Raw genomic sequence first — 19,845 nt, 5'->3', positions numbered from 1 at the left:
TGGTAAACATGTGCTAAATTATCAAGCCATACCAAGTTAAGCTTAATAGATCATTGTAACATGAAATTCATCAAATTTAGAATAGGATGGTAGATCTAACATAACTTCCTCATTTGTAAAATGAGGAAAGTAAGGCCTGGAGAGGGGAGATATCTTTCCTTAGATCACATGTAGGTGATAAGTAATAAGAGTCAGGATTTACACTGAACTTTTCTGATGTGCCACACAAGGGCTCTTTTTACCACATCAATATTTGAAAATTACTTACAAAATATGAATCCTTCTCAAAAAGCAAAAATTAACTAGATCCAGTCTGTCTGTGCATTTTGCAAAAGATTAAAAAACTGATTATAAAATACAATTTTAAAACTGGTCTTCTTACCTTTATTAAGATATAGAGGTAGTAGTAAATCTACATTCAAAATTCTGATAACAGAATAGAAATAAGAACTTTAAGCACTCGTGCTCTTTTCATCCTGAATGGGAAGGGGCTGGCCAAGGTGGCCTGAAAACTGCCAGTATCAACAAATACTGCATTACAAAGTGCTTTGTGACTTCTTAATGTATGCACAATGTGGGAATGATTATCAGGCAAGTCTTTCCAGCTGGGGCCTGAACACAAATGATAATCATATCGAGATGTAGCATTATCTTCAAATATGAAAGCCTAAATAGATGTATTGATACACCTTTACACACACACACACACACACAACTAGAAAAGACAGTATCAAAAATTTGGCTACTAAAATTGAGTAATGAAATGATAATCATTAACAAATTCTTACAAAGGCCCAATATATCACATCAAATACTATTTTAATAAAAACCCAAATTTCTATTGCGCTTTAAGTTTTACAAAGCACTTTCCTCACAACAACCCTGTGAGGTAGGTGATTATTCACATTATTTAGGTGAGGAAACTTGTCCATTGTCATATTGCTAATAAATTATTTCAATCCAGGTCTCCTCCCTCTAAACCAATTTTTTTTAATGGAATAGCAGTAGAGGAGCTTTGTCTTATTGTGTGGCTTCCTAGAAAATAGTTTCAGACATTTCTATTCAAGATAATAACCAAATCATGTGATTTAATATTTAAGTCCTATGGAAATTAGGTACTTCTTTGCAAAAATTTAAAGCATGTTTTATTCACTCACACTTAAGTTACTTGAAATAGCTGGCATTTCAAGGTGACCAATCTGAAAAAATTAAATCAATGACATGGTCCACAGTACTCCAAATTATGCAGCTAAAAAGCAAAAAATTTAGTTAGTAATCCAGATCTGTTTATGTGCAATCAAGATGATCAAATTTCAAGTTTTTCATTCACATTTAAATGGCAGGTTGTGTCACTGATTTAGCTGAATTCTTATCTGAAAATATTTTACTCATAATAAGTAAACTGGTTAATTAAATATACCCTGAAATGTAATTTATACTAATAGACAAGTTTCTATGCAATAGATTGAAGTGAGAACTTGAAAAATATTTTGCATCAATAGGAATGTCAAAAACATCCTTTTCCCCCATACATACACCACATACAGATTATATTTATATGATACCACTTTTAAAATTTGATTTGAAAACATACATATGAAATATTACCAGACCTAAGTATTTTCAATGAAATATGTGGTTAATAGACATCAAGAAGTTTCTAAGAGTATGCATTTAGTTAACAAAACAATGAAATAGCTAATCTGGATTTTTTGTCCATCTTTACCAAATAATTAGCAAAAGGGTGATGAGAAGCCTTTTGCATGGAGTCTTGTTTTTATATGTAGAGCAGCAAAATCATTTAGTTAAAATTATATAAACAGCAAAAGAAAAAGGGTGGCTGATAAAATTACTTGGCATATTAAAGAACCACGAACAAGGAAATGTGAGGATATCATTGATACAAGGATATAATTTGATATATATAATGAATACTTGGGACTGGCATCCTTAGTGGACTTTTTTTTAGACATCAAGTGGTTAATTCACTCTGGCACTAATAACTGTCCATGAAGTTGCCAGCAAGTTTGCTCCAAAATCCTCCTACTCTTAATCATAAATAATATCTGTTGACTTAGATGTACAGGGAAAAAAATGATCTTATGCACTTGGATATGAGTACCTAAGAAAAAATACCTATCCCCTCATGACATCTTAGAAAGGAAAGGATTACCATTTTATAAAATTATGAAAGCATAGCCAATCACAACACCTATTCTTATCATGTAATTGCTCATGAATTATTTCAGGCTCACAAAATTTTAAGTAGCACAGACATAAGAGACAAGAAAAGTTTTTATTTTGCTGACTTTCACAAACCCTTTTGCTGAAAAGCATAAAATGCATGCACAGTGATTGTATTTTGTAAAGAATAACTAAGCAATAATTCAGCTGTAAACAATAATGATACAAACAAAAGCTTAAAGGAGTATTTTATGAGAACACTTTACTAAAAGTAAAAACAAAAAATATGAGCATAGGGCCCTTGACTTTTATAAGGAAAAAAATCAAGTTAATGTCAGTGCATATTAAGAGCAACTAATTTTCCAAGCATTTTGATACATAAGCAAATAAACTTATAAAACAACAATTATTTTATTAAGCTTTTCCAATGGGTGAGAAGAAAGTATGTCAGTGTAGTCAGAAACAGAATGCTCAAGATGATTTTTATTCTAGTCACACTGCTACTTTGTATCACTGCAGATGAACATAATTTCAGCAATAATGCATTTTTAAAACTTTACCCATGGTACACCAACTGGATACCCGGTTATTAGGTGAAAAACAAGTATCATATTTATTGTTATGGAGCTTGATATTATTCTAGCTTTAACCAGTTGTGGTGGTGGTGTATATGTATTTGTATGTGTGTCTGTATATGTGTCTTAAAAGCATTTCCAAAGACATTAAAAATTTGTTCTGAATTTCACATGAAAGGAAGTTTAAATTAAGTTTGGCATCAGAACACCACACATAGGTCTACCTATGTCAGAGTCAAACCAATTTTATGCTGCTTATGTATGCCACATTTGAGTCTTCAAAGCTGTTACTTAAAATAGTTTACTTGCTCTGGTTTCAGAGAAGCAGACTACTTTATTAAACATTATTCACTGTAATTGTTTTCATGATTCATTGTAATTTAATTACTGTCTCTTGCCTTAGTCGCTGACATTATAAATCCAGTAACAAAAACCCAGGATCAACAAAACTAAACCTAGAATTGTGAAACTAAAGGACTACTAAAACAAAATTAAAACACTTATTGCAAGCTATATCTTGTTCTAAGATTGATGAGTTTAAATCACTCAGTTGCCAAAACACAATTTCTTAATTTGATTCAGTGAGCCACACAGACCCCATCAAAGTGGAAAGGAATTATAGAAGTTCAGAGAATCAAGGGGAAAATGTTAATATTGTACTTTGTGGCCAGGTCAAGCTTTTCCAAAAGAATTTGAAAAAAAATAAAAACAAACACACACACACTTTTTAAAAAGGAAGATCATCCCCTTAGTCCTGCTTAATGGAATAAATATCCCATTTCCTCTAGGAACAAGAATTTCTTAACGTGAGACAACTGCAAAACTCATTGGCAGTAGCAGTGAGAACCTCTATACAAAGGGTTCAATTTTAAGTAGGACAAATACTGGCTGGCTATGGATTTCTTTCACTAATAGTCTAATGTGTAAACCATACATATCAACATTACAATTTCCAATCCAAATGAAGACTACTAAAATACAATGGAATTATACTACAGTAAAAATAAAAATCATTTTATTTTAACTAAATATTAAGTTAAAATCAGACAAGTAGGCAAAAGGCACATGCTTAAAAGTTTAGTAGAAACATTTGAGTGCTTTATGTTACCTCAAGTATACTCCTGACCCATTAAGAGTAAAAGAATAAACATATAATTCAAATTGATTATTCAAATAATTATGAAGTAACAGAAAACTTAAATGATCTACTATTTATGGCACATATGTTCTAGTTAGCTAAATCTTTATTAAACCAAAACAATTTTGTTTTTAAAAAAAAGCTTTCCTACAATTTGGTTAGTCACAATTTAGCTTAGCCTTAATTTTCATTATACTTCACACATTCTTTTGTGCACAGTACAGGGTGTGCAAATTAGGCTGCTTTCATTAAAAATCAGAGATACAGTTAAGATGTTTTGCATATGTAAGTAATTAAATCAGCTAATAATGCAATAATGAAAAGACTAGATAAACAGAGCTTCTTCCCCATAAACATTTCTTGCTTCTTTATACATTTCATGATCTAGGTACTCCTTTCTTAGACTGTTGTGAAAAAACACACTGAACAAAAGAAAAAGTCACATAGCTGCAAAACACTAGCTTTGTTAGCTGCAATTAGTATACAGTCTCAAGTTGTGGGGGTAAAAACCTGAAATAACAACAACAACAACAACAACAAAAGTGGAAGAATATATACTGCAAATTAATATCCAGGAATATATTCAGTGATCCACTTGAATTACATAAAAATAACAAGCTGTACACTTCCATTAATCGTCTGTAGTTCATCCAAGACACATATTAAGTTCATGGGGAACGCAAAGTATAACATAACTCAGTTTATCTGTTCACTTTACAGCAAATTCAGGAGTAAACTTGTAAAATTATGTATGCTTATCCAAGACCAACCACAAATAGGCTGAAGTCACAAATTATAATTTATCCAATGTTCAATCAATAAGGCTTTATTTACACTTCTTTATAAATTCAGGGAACAGTTTGGTGAAATGTGCACCTGCCTCTCAAGAAACAGGATAGCACATTCCACTGATTGGAGACAGCATTCGCTTACACTTTAATACTAACCAACAGGCAGCCAATTACGGTTCCATATATCCAAGTTTTCACATACAATTTCCTTCCAGACTCTGTCATGAGCATACTAGCAGTCAGACCACCTAAGAATAGTAAAGATGGCAAAGTTTTCTTGAGGCTTAGTTTGGAATTAATACATTTCCCTGGAAACTTGTTTCTTCTTTGGGAATCCGGTGAATCATAGAATTCTATCAGCAACCTATGGATACATAAAACAGAAGTGGAAAATTGTTGGTCTTTTTTCTAGGTAATTTCTTAATAGCTTTTATTCAGTAATTTATTATAGAATAACTATGTAAAAGACATTAATAATATAATGCAATATAGTTAGGAAGTTTAATGTCATTTTTAAGGAATATACATTTTTCAGGTCTAGAAAATTTGAATTAATTCAATCTACATTTAATTAATATTATTTTGTTAAAAAAAACTTTCTTAGAAAAGGTAAATATCTGGAAAGAAGAGCTGGCATATGGGGGTAAATCTAAGCAATGTAAAAACAGAAATAAAAATCTATTTAAAATAGAAAAATAGATAAGAAAGGAAGATATGAAAGAGACTCAACAATCCAGTGCTCAATATACCAAGTACATAAAATATATAGGGAAGGAATCTCTATTTGACAAGAATTGCTGGGAAAACTAGAAAACACTGTGGCAGAAATTAGATTGATATGAAGATTTTATATTATGAACTAAAATATAATCAAAATGGACTTTACCTAACCTCAATGTAAAATGTCATATATAGCATAAGGTACCTTTTATAGCAAGAGCCAAGGAAAGAATTCTTAATATAAAAGGGGATCTAAATAATCACAAAAGTTAAAGTAGATTTTTCCAACAGGTGAAATTTTAAAAGCTTTTACCCAATCAGTGCAACTAATACAAGAAAAAAAGCTACTAACTGGGAAATAAATCTTTGCTTTAAAAATCTCAAATAAAGATCTAATCACCAGAAGATGTAGGAATCAAATAAAGAACAAAAATGATTCCTTAATGGATACACTCTCAAAATATACGAAAAAAGAAAAAATTTCTTAAAAAAGTAATAATTGCTAATTAAAGTGGCAGCAAATTCAAAAAATAAAGGAGAAAGAGTACTGACTCTCGACCTGTGGTCAAATACTGTCTCTAGTGCATATGTTATGTCACAACTCTTCTAGGTCTCAGTTTTCTCATTTATTAAATCAGTGTTAAACTAGATAGTTTCTGAGGTTCCTTCTAGCTCTAGATGTATGCTCTAAGGCATCAAATCACTAATAAGAAAAATACAAATCAAAACAACTTTGTAGATTCCCATATAGCAAAGAGGCAAAAAATATTTCAAGAGGAAAAGCAAATGTCAGACATGTTGCTCAAAGACTGTGATACATTAATCTACCGTTTAAGCTATAATGAACTGATCCAATAATGATGGGAAAGGAATTTGGAATTTTGCTAAATAGGTGACAAAAATGTCCATACCCTTTAAAAAGAGATCTCCAAGGATGTCAAAGACAAAAAGAAGTTCCTAAATTTATTGTAGAACTTTTAATGACAGCAAAGAACTGTTCCATGAAAGCAGAAACTGTTCCATTTTTGTGCTTGTATCCCTGGGACCTTGTCCTGTTCCAGGAACATAGGGCTCCATTTTGCTTTAAGTATCAAGTATAAATTCTGTTTAGCCTTTAGAATCACCACAATCTAGCTGCAAACTAACTTTCTAAGCTTATAACATTGTAACCCCATTTTTTGAACTCCTGTATCTCAGATAAACTGTTCTACTTGTTCATTATACTAGTATTCCATTTCCAATCTCCATGCTTCATGCCTGAAAATGAAGTTTCCACCTCTTAGAATCTCCACCTTTGAAACAAGGAAAGGGACAGTTTGAGAGACTGCTAGGAAGACTTAAATGAAATGATGAAGAGTAAACTGAGCAAAAACCAAGAGCACTTTATATAAATTTACAGAGCAACAACCACAATGTAAAGAAAAACAACTTTGAAAGATGTATGAAATGGCCAACCACAACTTCAAAGGATCAGTGAAGAAAAGCATACTGCTCACATCTTGAAAGAAAGGCAATGTAAAAGAGCATAAAATCATTTACCTGTCAGATTTATGGACAGAGGAAGAATTTAGGAGAAGATATAGAGAGTAAAACAAAATACAAAATAGATCATTTTGATTATATAAGATACACACAGTGATGTAGCTGTGAGTTGACCTAAACATCCTAGACAGTTGTTATTTGTTCTGTTATTTTCAGTCATCTCCAATCTCCAACTCTTGGGGGGGGGGGGGGGGAGACAGACAATGATGGTTTTCTAAGGCCCATAATTTTTCCACAACTTTGGTATCCTACTCTCCTTCAGTTCCCTTAAAAACTGAATCCTTTATTACCTCCAACATGAACCTGTATATTCTCTGTAAACTAACTCTAATCTAGCTTCTTTTCCCATATTTGATCTTAACACAATGCCATTTCTACCTCCTCTATAAGCACTGATGCTGAAGAGTTTTTAATATAAATTATTTGAAAGTGAAATCTTAGGAATATGATGAAATAAGGTATATCCTAGAGCTGAGTTTCTCCTTTAACCACAGCAATAACAAGAGAATGACAACATAAGTCCTTCAGAAATAATATAAGAACATCTTACTAGCCACTTGATCCTGGTACTCCTTCCATCCCAGAGATACCCTGTGGCTATGCTAGTCCAGGGTAAACTCCTGACTTGTCTGGGGTCTAGTTTTAGGCTTTAGCTTTTGGAGTAAATCTATTAACATCTGTAGGTACCTTCATACCAAAAGGCAGGAAAGCCAGGAAATCATATCTCTGAGGATTAGGAGGGAGGAAATGGGGCTGGACAAGAATGTGGGGCTAAGGGGGACAAAGAGGCCCAGTTATATTGTTTCCTTGCTAGTACTATGAATGGACCTTCTCCCTGCCCCTCATGGTATGGGACTCCATGAACCCAATAAGACCTGGGTACAAGCCCAGGGACTGAAGTTAGTTAGAGGCTATGGAGGAGGGACAGACCTAGAAATGTGCAGTTGGTTACACCTCTCTAATATAGTATAGCGGTAAACCAGCAATAAGAAGGATTTAGAGGAAGAGTGTAAAAAATATGTAACTTTAAAGGGTCCTTTTTCTTATGAGAATTTCCAGGGATCCCTCTCCCCCCTTCACCAAACCCAATGTGGGTTGGGACCTGTGAATCCAACCAGCCTTCAGGGTCTGCCCAGACAGAAGGAAGTTTGTTGAGAAGAGATAGAAGTGTAGAAGAATGGGGTTGATGACAGTCTCCCTGCGGTAAAGACTCACTTAGTCACCCTAACCCTTGGAGGTCTACAGATCTCATCCAATTCTAATGGTCTAAGAGAAGAAAGTAGGCAGCAGAGTCAAGGTAGCATTGGGAAAAGAAGGGAGGGAAGTAACTGTAAGGGTAGCACAAAAGGGGAAAAGAGAGTGACTGGATAAGGACAGACTAAAAACAAAGGAAGGAAAACAATCCATTACAATGATTAATTACTTTTCAGCAAAGTAAACCATCAAAACCCTTAAGGAAGGAGGCAATACCAGGCTAAAATAAATAACAATTTAAAAACTCCATGAAACTCCAGAATGGTTCAGAAGAAAAATAAAAAAGTTAAGATAGCAAAGATAATACACCTCTCAAAGAAAAAATCTCCAACAAGCATTTCTTAAGCACGAAAATGGAGAGAATTTAGAACAAAAACCAGATGCAATCTTTAAGAATATATTATTGGGGAAAATGGACAGAATGGGAAGTACAGATTGCTGATGTAAAAGGAAATTAGTAGAACAAAAAGTAAAATATTAAAACAAGATTGAGCCCTCAGCAAAACAATAATGCTGAACTTTAAGAGAGACTGCACAAAAATAATCAAAGAATGATATGGTTTCTAGAAACACAAAGGGAAATAACACCTGCACATTATATTTGAAAATAATATACAGGAAAACTACTCAGAAATATTGGAAGTAGATGGCAAAACTGAATACTAGCTTAAGTGGCAGGATAAAAAATAGGGTCACAAAAATAATAAGCATTTTTAAATAGTTTTTTAAGGAATAAAAACAAGAAAATTTTAATTTAAAATATAGCACACAAAAAAGTCTAGCAATGTACCAATATATTCAGATTTGTAAAAATATGACTAAAACACTGTTTATAGACAAAAAAAATTAACTGGAGAATTATCAAGTGTTCATAATTTTGTCATATGACTACAATAAAAATGGCATTACCTAGTTTACAGATTTAGGGTTGAACCAATTAAATAACCAAAAGAACAGAAGTTTACAGAACTAGACAGGACATCACAATTCATTTAAAGGAACCACTTGTTTTTATTAATTTCCTACCACAATAAAGTGCAACTCAGAATATTTTGTTATATATTGGCCATTTGTTTCTGCCTTCAACCTCCTTGGGCAATATGTCCATTAGTTGGGATCGATGGGTCAAAAATTATATATTTTAGTCAATTTTTGTTACTAATTCATAAAAACCATATCCAACAGCCCCAAGAACAGTAGAATAGTATTCTTGTATTCCCATTACCTCTCAATTTTTTTTTTCCCTTTTAACAACATATTCAAAAGAACATTAAAGCTGCTTGAGGACAGGAACTATCATTTTTGACATTGTATTACAAAGCTTTGCATGCTTGTCAGCAGTTTAGTACAAAATAAATGTGACCTTGACAAAAGTCTTTGACAATTTGCAGTGTAGGAGATAAAACCTTAGGGTTGCTTATATTTTGTATTTATCTTCTAATGAGAGATTTGAAACATGTTTTCACATGGTATTTTATGTTATGTAATTCTTCTGAAAACTATTGTTCACATCATTTGACCACTAATCTATTAGTGGATCACTCTCAATATAATTTATGTCAATTGACATGGGATGATGAGAAAATTCAGAAAAAGTTTTGTATGAAATGATGCAGAATGGAATAAAAAAAGGACAAAATATACAATTACTACAATAATGTAAATGGGGAAAAATCATGAAAATCATTAAAAGGATGTAGTAATGAATTGGGAAAAATACTTGTGGCAGAGAACAAATACTGAAATATATCACTCAGTACAGAAGAAAATGACTATTAGGACACAACTTTGTTAGCCACGATTCACTATTATAGGGGTTTTCCTATAACTGTTTCTTTATCATAAAGGAAGGTTTATATACACCAAATGACTGGTATATAATGAAAAGGTACCATAAAACTATTTTTTAAACTTTTGCAAGTCTTTCTCACAGTTGTTCCCCTGTAAGGGGCATTCCTAAATGCCCTTGGGATGACTGTGCTTAACTGGGTTTCTCATCAAGTTTTCTTTAAATTGTTTTTCTTTTTCCTCTCCACACTTCATGCTGTTTTATAAGGCAATATTGCTCATAATCTTCCACTATTCTTCTTCATATGATTTCACAAAGAAATTTATATTCTAAACTAACATTGCACTTAACAAACTCTTTTTAAATCAAATATTTGCAGAATATCGATAATTTTGTTTTACTTGTTATAGTAAATGATTTACACGAATTGAACATCTATTTCTAGAGCAAGGCAATGTGACAAAGTGATGAAGTCAGTAAGACCTAGCTAGGTTCAAGTCCTTTCTCTGACACATGCTGGCTGTATGGACAAGTAACTTAATGTTAGAACTGTAAGATATAGATGGATCTGCACTGATAACAGGAATTTAATCACTGGAGAATTTCCTACACTAATGACATCACAGGTACAGGAGAAAAATGTTATTGAAATCTGTGTCAATAACTGGTTGAAATAGGTAAGAATGCAGTAGTATTAAATGCATGCCATTTTTTTCATTTTTGCTTTTTCTTCTTGTTTTGTATTCATTTTGACCTTTGTTCTACTATGCCAGTAAGCTGAATATACAAAAATAGCTGATTCAAGAAAGCTCCCTGACCCATTAATAAGTCACTTCTCAGATAAAATGTACTTTCTTTTTAATGTATTTGGTGATAACCATATTTCTAGCACCTTTCAATTATTTTCTAGAAGAAAGTAATCACAATATATAGGAATGAGGCAATAGGGTGGTCTACAACATTTAGACTCTCCCATTCATTTTTTCTGACCTATATTTTCCAATATTTTTTATCTTCCTCACCTATCTCCAATTTGCTTTGAAGTTATTGAATAAGAAAGTATAAGTTCATTTAATCTGATGGGTTTCATGGAGTTCTTTGCAGAATGTCTCTACTTCATATTCTGAAATATAAATCAGCATTTAATTATCTTTATGTTGGTCTACTTACAAACATATATGAGAACTGTAAGATGATCTGACCAAGTGTCCCATTAAATTGTTTCTTGTTATCTTTGGACACAAGACCAACTACACCAATTATTTTGTTTCCCTCTCTCCAAGAAGAGCTTTTAAGTCATCCTCAAATTTAACTGTAACTTTCTTCTTTCTGACTTTGTTTACGTGAGAATATAAAGACTAAAATAATTTAATTCGATAATATCCAGTTGTTGGAACTAAACAAAAATCTCATGTTTAGAATATGAACAGTTATGTTAATATCTATAGATGGTCTAAAAGTTATACAATTCATGATCCACTCTCTCCTTTTCTGACTCTGTTACCATCACTGGGGAAGCAGAAGGGGGTCACATAGAACTTAAAGCATTTTTGTATTTTCTTTGTTTTGTCTGTTATCATGGTAAAATAATTTTTTTGGTAAACACTTTTTTATGTATGTGTGGAGAATAAAATAACTCAAAATGAAAAAAATCTGCCAATTCAAATTTTAAACTTTTGGTGACATAAAAATGAAGACATTTAATTTACTCAGAGAATGAAACCTAATAGACATAATTATTTACTTTCTTGAGATGTTAAGAATGAATATGTTCAGTCACATAGAGTACTGTTTTAAGTATGCATTTTACTTACTTATCTTTTATTTCAAAGCGGTCATGAAGCCATCTTTTCATAGACAACTGTTCCTCTGGGACATCTTTTTTGTCTATGCGATCAATGTGAATGTGAACTTTTGGACATTCTTTGCAGAGAAATTCTAAAAAAATTAAAAAAGACAAATGATACTTATTTACATTTAAATAAAATGAATGGAGAATTTACACTTTTTGGTTCCATATTTATACAGAATAGTGGAAATTTGGTTATTCTACTTCTGCCATGACTTCAGAAGATATTATAATTAAACAGATAATAGATTATATTTTTTCAATTAATAACAGAGGAAAATGTAAAATTTCTACAACAGTAAGAATTTGATTTTGTTTTCAAAATGGTGCAGCAAGAAAGACCTTGTGAAAGGCAGACAGTTGACAAAATTTGAGATCTAGGCTATAAAGGGAAAAGGAAGTTAGAATGTAGACGGACCAATCTTCTCTTGAGATGCAGTCTTGTCTACCTACTTTATAATACAATCCAAACAAAACTAGCATAACTTTTGAAATCTCTTCACAGTTCCCCTGTTTTTCCCCTATTCATTGGAATAGGGACTTTTTAGTCTACTACCCTAAAATTTACAAGAAATATAAAGTATTATGATCTAGTATAACTCACAATTATCATTTAATAACTACAGTACTTAACGTAACACTTCTTAGTCAGCTGATAACTACATAGGCATATGTCTCAGGATAGGAGAGAAATTTAGGGTTATAGGGCCATCATTTGACTGTGGTGTTAGAGAAAGAGGAAAAAAGAGTTATATGTAGTAATACCAGAATAGAAGGGTAAGCTGAGGAATGTGATTTCTGAGCTTTTTTCCCCCCAAGTATTATAATTTGCTGCTATGGTTTGCCTCAAAGAGAAGATGATTACGGAGTCCGCTGATGGATATGATTTGAAGAGAAGGTGCATCCTAGTACATCAGTAAATAAGTGTTTATTAATCATTTACAAAGTACCAAGCACTGTATACTACACCCTACAAATAGAAAGAAAAATAGAGTGTATGCTATCAGGAAGCTTATAATATAAATGGGAGATAAACTCAGAGAGACGGCTCCTTTGATAATTGGAATTGCACTCCCTACTGGAGAGATACTACAGGGAAGCTCCACCATGAGGAGACACCATGTGAGAACAAGCCAGGTGATGTTAGTGTCCAGAAGCTGGCCGGCTTGTAGCTGTAGAGCCAAACATTAGTTCTATCAATCAGGGCTGCCAACCAATTAGCTTGGAGCTCTGTGTGTGTGTGGACAGCCCTGTTTCCTGTTTCACAAGAGGCTTCTGGGAGGAAGAAGGGGCGAGGGTCGCTCTTTCACCTGAGACCTCGGTTTGAGTGGAGCTGAGATGCTGGCTCCCTGAGATAGATAGATGAAGGAATCTTGGCCTCTTTCTCACTGATCACTAGATCCTAACGCACCTTAATAAATGCTTAAAAGTCTAAACTCTTACTGAGGCTCCTGATTTATGGCGACCACTCATCAGATTTTTAGACAGTCTAGATAGAATTTTGGCCCTTTAGAGATAGCAACCTCTACATTCCAGTAGGGGAAAGGGTAATGATGAGAAGGGAGAGCATCTGAAGCTTGGGAAGAGCAGGCAGTAAAAGGGCATGAAGTTGGGAGATGGAGTCAGGGGAGTAATATATATTAGGAAGATGATTAGTATGGGCTAAGATTTAAGCCAGGGAGAATAACCAGATCAACCAGAAGCCTGCACCAGGATGACAGCTTAAAGCAGAGATGGGAATATATAAAGGTAAAAATGTTAAGACTTTGTAACAGAATGAATATCTATCGTTTGAAGATGATTTAAACCAAGGATGACAATAGGGCTGCAAGCCCTAGTGAAAGGGAATATGTAATAGTAGCCCTTAATAGAGTAATGCTAGGAAGAGAGGAACTGGGGGAAAATATAAGTTCTGTTTTGTACATGTAAAACTTGAGATATTTATGGGACCATGCAGTTTGAGTTGCCAGTGACAGCTGAAGATGTGAAACCAGAGCTCAGGAGAGTTGTTAGGGGATAGATAGATAAATCAATCTGACAATCACCTGCACAGAGATGATAACCTGCCAATTCATATCCTTTAGTCATCCACGAGAGCTGATGAGAGATCACCAAGTGAGATAGTGTAGAGAGAGAACAAGTTTTGTTCCTTGTTTTCTTTTATTGTTCCCTATACTACTCATCTAACACACACAACTTTTAATTAGTTAAACTTATTACTATACTGCAATTAACACCTTAAGTGACATCCTAATAGATATATAGAAACATCTGATTTTATTGATTTGTTTTTATTGACAAAAATGGTTGAGATTTTCTTTTCTTTTTTTGTCTGAAAACTGAATTTTCAGCGTTTTCATCTCAGTGATCTAAATGCTACTTATTAAGTACTAGTAAGTATCTAAATACTTATTTCAAATGGGAAAATATTCCCCTTTATGGAAACCTTTTTTTTAACCCCCTATAAAGAGAGAGTGCTTCTATTCTTTAGTTATATATAATACAGAGAAAGATTTCCTATATTAGTTTTCCTGTCCTACTATGTAGGGGGCAGCTAGGTGGCATAGTGGGTACAGGGCTGGGCCTGGAGTTAGGAAGTCTTATCCTTCTGAGTTTCATATCTGGTTTCAGATACTTACTAGCTGAATGGCCCTCATTAAGTCACTTACCTCTGCTTGCCTTAGTTTTCTGATCTCTAAAGTTAGCTAGAGTTTGACTCTGCCCGGCTCTCGGTTAACAGCACGCGCTTGACTCGGTCTCTCTCTCCAAAGGTGGCCTTCAGCTTTTGGTGAGTTTTATACGGAATATAGACTAAGCCTAGACTTAAGACGATTTGTATTGTATTTCTACTTTCCTATCCTTCTAATCAACATCACCTTTTGACTACCATACAATAAAAGCTCTATCTAGAAAACCAGAAGCTTCTTCCATTTACTAGTCTGGGAGATAAATTAAGGGAAAGGTTAAGTAGGGTAGATTTATGATCTAATATCCAATTTTAATCTCACAGCTTAATTTGCTTAAACACAAGAGTTAAAAACAAATATTAACAAAATGCTGGGGGGGGGGGTTAATGGGAATCCAAGATAAATCATTTCTGATGCACACATACTAAAAGTAATTACTAATCCATTTTAGCTTATCAGGCATCTTCACCAACTAGATTATATATGAAAGCTAAACAAGGTAGTAATAGGGTGGTAAACAAAATCCTTTTCACTTTTCTCTCCACTAGTCTACTCAAACTGGAAATCTAGCACTGCAATTATTGGAATAGATTTCACTATTACAAAGGCAATTGTACTTCACAATGAAGCATATTTGTCAAGAAGATATCAAGCCTCATAATGAATGGCTTCTATGCCTTTCAGCTATCATTCCTTTATCATAAATTGGAGATGAAATCAACTGCAAGAAATAAAATCAGAAAAATTTACTAGTTAGGTTTAATCCTAAAAATATATATATGATCCTAATTATCTTATCATTTGAAAATAGATTGTAGCTATTTCTGCCATCTTGCAGTGCCGCCACCATGGTGTGCATGAATGTCCTGGCCGAAGCTCTCAAAAGCAACAACAATGAAGAAAAACGAGGAAAACGCCAGGTTCTCATTAGGCCGAGCTCTAAAGTAATCGTCAGGTTCTTAACTGTGATGATGAAGCACGGTTACTTTGGCGAATTTGAGATTATCAATGATCATAGAGCAGGAAAAATTGTTGTGAACCTCACAGGCAGATTAAACAAGTGTGGTGTAATCAGCCCCAGATTTGATGTTCAATCGAAAGATCTGGAAAAGTGGCAGAATAATCTGCTACCATCCCATCAGTTTGGGTTCATTGTGCTTACAACCTCAGCTGGCATCATGGACCATGAGGAAGCAAGACGAAAACACACAGGAGGAAAAACCCTGGGATTCTTTTTCTAAGGGTGTAAAACATACATACAAATAAAATGCTCCAATGGAAAAGAAAAAAAAAAGAAAATAGATTGTAAACATTATGAATATTTTCTTTTCCCTGAATAAGCAGCCTTCGAATTTCTGGTATCTTTTTTTTTTTTTTAAAGTTATTCTGCTTGCTCTCTTTGTGGTGGCAAAGAAATGGAAATCGAGGGAATGCCCATCAACTGGCGAATGGCTAAACAAGTTGTGGTATATGAATGTAATGGAATAATATTGTGCGATAAGAAATGATGGGCAGAAAGATTTCAGAAAAACCTAGAAAGACTTAAGTGGACTGATTCTGCATGAAGTGAGCAGAACCAGAAGAACATTGTACACAGTAACAGCAACATTGTGTGATGATCAATTGTGACAGACTTAAGCTTTTATCAGTAATACAATGATCCAAGACAATTCCAAAGAACTCATGATGGGAAGTGTCCTCCACATCCAGAAAAAAAGAACTGTGGATTTTGAATACAGATTGAACCATACTGTTTCTAGTTTTGTTTTTGTTTTTTGAGGTTTTTCCCTTTTGTTCTGATTTTTCTTTCACAACATGACTAATGCATAAATATGTTTCATGTGATTGTACATATATAACCTATATCAGATTGCTTTCAATCTTGGGGAGGGGGAGGGAAGGAGGGAGAAAAATTTAGAACTAAAAATCTTATGAAAACAAATGTCGAAAACTATCTTTACATATAACTGGAAAATAATAAAATAATTTTATGATTTTTTTAAAAAGTTACCTTTTTCAACAAAGTCAAGAAATCTCTTTCTAGATTGAAATTTTGCTGACTAGAGTTCTACTTAACTTTTCTCCTAAATGCATACCCCATTATGCAGAAGCTATTCATAATAGAAACAAGATAATGGAAATCATCAAATTTAGGCTGCTCTAATTGAGAAACTCTCCATTTAGTCTTTTACTTTAAAACTTGAATCTAAACTCATGTAAAGACAATGCAAAGTTATTCATTCTAAAATCATTACTAATGCTCACCCCTTAAGACTATGTTATGCCAAATTTAATATCTAGATTCAAGTGAGATGGTTAACAGTATTTGAATCACCGGGATTTGACGAAACATGCTTTATTATCCAAGGGAGTGTTATGAAACCCTGAATTAATAGGATTAATAGGAACAAAACTTGCCCTTCAACTGAACTCCAAACTGAACCCAGATGGACAGCAGATTAGTCCCTACCTAGTGACTTCTCTTCCCTTAGAATAGTAAGTCCCTATCTTATGGTGACATCTGGGCATCCTCATCCTAGCCAAACCCATTTTTGGAATCCTGTAATCCTATCATGATGTTTTGGTATTTCCTCCATACTTGTTATAACTGAAATGGTTAAACTGCCTTTGCTTCTGTATCATATTATTGAAATTGATAATACCCTGTAACCATTGGACAAAAAACAAAAACAAAAAAACCTTATATACCCTCAGAAAAAAGGCAATCTTTGAGAACTTTTTCTCTGTAAAGTTCTCCGCGTGGCATGCATGCTTGTTATTGGGGATGAAATAAATCTGTGCTTAGTTTTCCTACCCATTCTCTGATCTGGTTTTCCATGAGATATCTACTTCTGGTAGGAGAGGCAGAAATAACCTTCTCTGATCTGTCTATGTGAGTTCTGGTTCTGCTAATCTTATAGGAAGATAGGTATGAAAACTGTATTTTCAACACTATATGGACAGTCAAACACTTATCTTTTGTGAGAATCAGAATGCCACCACCCTGCTGAGAAAGACATTATGAGAACGAGGGCAGCTCTGCCCTGAGGAGAAAGCAAGAGGTAACCTTTCTGAGATTTTGAAGGTCAGATTGGCGTCTGGAAGTTGCCTGGCATCGGAAGTTATGTCTACTACCTGTAAGTCATGTCAATCAAAGGACCAGCCAATTATCTTGGGAGCTGTGTGTGAACTGCCCTCTTCCAGTTTGACAGGGGGTTTCCAGTGGAACTGAGGGGATTGACTTTCTGGGATAGCTAGGTGAAGGCGGCTTCTTTCTCTCTCTTTGCTGACCCCTAATATACTTTAATAAATGCTTAATGCTGAAAGACTGGTCCTAAAGCTTCTAATTTAAGGCGACCACACATTAGGTTTTTAAACATCACAGTTAGATTTTTACGCTTCACACTTTCCTTTGACCCCACAAATCAGCTTCTGAAAGATAAAACGAAATACTTCCCCAAAAGATACCCAAATCGCTAGCGTTAAAACTTATGTTCAAATATCAGCAAACACAATTGCTTTACACTCCCCACATCTTATTTAATAAATATATTTAATAAACACCACCTTCTCCTGAGATTGAGAGCAAAAAACAACTGTAAGAAGCAAATATGGCAGGGTAAGTATTTTCATTACTTTAATTTTTCCTTTCCTAGTCAAACAGACATCACAATCCAAAGATTATTTCTTCTTACCTGCTTCTTTCTGTCCTGCCTAAAATCTTCAACAGCTCCCTTTGTTGCCTAGTGAATACAGTCTAGTCTCCTTGTCTGAGTATTCAAGGCCTTCCACAATCTGGAGGATCCACAAAAGTTCATAGATGGGCAGCAGCTAGGTGGTGCAGTGGATAGAACACCAGCCCTGGATTCAGGAGGACCTAAGTTCAAATCCGGCCTCAGACACTTAACACTTACTAGCTGTGTGACCCTGGGCAAGTCACTTAACCCCAACTGCCTCACCAAAAAAAAAAAAAAAATTCATAGATGGTCTTGTTCTTGCTCTCTTAATTACTTTCCCATTATTCTTCTACATGAAACCTACACCCTAGCCAAATGGCCTATTGTTTGTGTCAAGAACCATGACACACATTCTTAACTCCAAACATTAATGACATTTCCCTACTATAATGCCATTCTCTCTCCTCCAATTAGTGCCTTTACTTCAAGCCTTACCTCTTCCATGAAATCTATACAGATCAACATAGCTCACAGTGAAAACTACCTTAAATGGCATTCCTTTAATACCTATGTATTGCCTCAACTGTTCTTTATTTTCTTAATTAGACCAACTCCATGAAGGCAAAGACCATTTTATCTCTATCACTGGAATCTAGCACAGTGCTTTACATAGAGATGTCATTTAAGAGTAGTTATTGCTGCTATTGTTTTTACATTAAGTATCTCTTTACATGGTAGGATTATTAAAATTACAATCCAAAACCAGTTCCACTAGTCATTTGCTAGTAGAAATTACTGAGTGAGAATGAGGAAAGAGAAAGAACAGAGTGTTTAGGAATGAAATTTTCATATTTAAAGAACAAAGTCAAAAGGCAGAATCAAAGAAGAACAAATCAGACAGATGAATAATAAAGAAAAGATTTTTAAGAAAGAAAAATTGGGTCAACAGTTGCTTTTGAGTTCTTATGAAAAAAACTTCCTCACCAAATGAAGATATATCAATTTAAAAGACATTACATAAATGCCAATTAATGTTATTAAAATGAAGTTTAGTTGTAAATGAATTCAAGTTTTAGCTTACTACATGAGACTTCATCTTTTCTAGCACTAGAATTAATACATTACATTGAATGTGCACTTAAAAGATATTTGCTGGGGTCAGCTAGGTGGCTCAGTGGATAAACCACCAGCCTGGATTCAGGAGGACCAGAGTTCAAATCCGGTTCTTGGACACTTGACACTTGCTAGCTGTGTGACTCTGGGCAAGTCACTTAATCCTCATTACCCCGCGGAAAAAAAAAAAAAAAGGGGGTGTTTGTTGAACAATTTTTTTTCTTGTCCTTGTATCCCCAGAACCTAGGATTATAGTAAGCATGTAACAATGTTCGTTGTTTTTATAAATATATTACTTTTATATTTGGCTTTCGTGGATATAACTTTATTTACCATGTGTTTTAAAAACAAGTTGAAAGGCCTATCTACTAATCACTCTTATTAAGATAAGCAGAATTGGGAAGAAATGAATGACTAAAGAAAAAGGATAGGCAAATTCTAAAAGCCTTGGTTAATGAACACAAGGATAGAAAATACTTTTTTTAAAATTCCTTAACCTGATTTCCAGGTACCTTTTTAAAAAAAT

At 33.9% G+C, this 19,845-nt stretch overlaps 2 protein-coding genes across 2 annotated transcripts in view; one reads left to right on the top strand and one right to left on the bottom strand.

Annotated features, from left to right (window-relative positions):
- Positions 1 to 798: 798 nt before the first annotated feature.
- Positions 799 to 19,845, bottom strand: part of AGPAT5 (1-acylglycerol-3-phosphate O-acyltransferase 5) — a 79,466-nt gene continuing 60,419 nt past the window's right edge. Inside the window, 2 exon segments of the mRNA XM_043984761.1 lie at positions 799 to 5,052; positions 11,808 to 11,931. Of these exon segments, the coding sequence (XP_043840696.1) occupies positions 4,827 to 5,052; positions 11,808 to 11,931 (350 nt within the window). The 3' untranslated portion in view covers positions 799 to 4,826.
- Positions 15,378 to 15,828, top strand: LOC122741373 (40S ribosomal protein S15a-like). Its single transcript, XM_043984762.1, has one exon. The coding sequence runs from the start codon at positions 15,378 to 15,380 to the stop codon at positions 15,768 to 15,770; it is 393 nt and encodes a 130-aa protein (XP_043840697.1). The 3' UTR covers positions 15,771 to 15,828.

Source organism: Dromiciops gliroides, chromosome 2 (assembly GCF_019393635.1).
Source record: "Dromiciops gliroides isolate mDroGli1 chromosome 2, mDroGli1.pri, whole genome shotgun sequence".
NCBI classification, from domain to species: Eukaryota; Metazoa; Chordata; class Mammalia; order Microbiotheria; family Microbiotheriidae; genus Dromiciops; species Dromiciops gliroides.
The sequence above is the reverse complement of the archived record's forward strand: the minus strand, read 5'-3'. Positions and strand labels throughout refer to the sequence as shown.

What these genes read in the sequence shown, in the direction of transcription:
- LOC122741373 (XM_043984762.1), top strand. Translation starts at nt 15,378, where the DNA reads ATGGTGTGCATGAATGTCCTGGCCGAAGCTCTCAAAAGCAACAACAAT.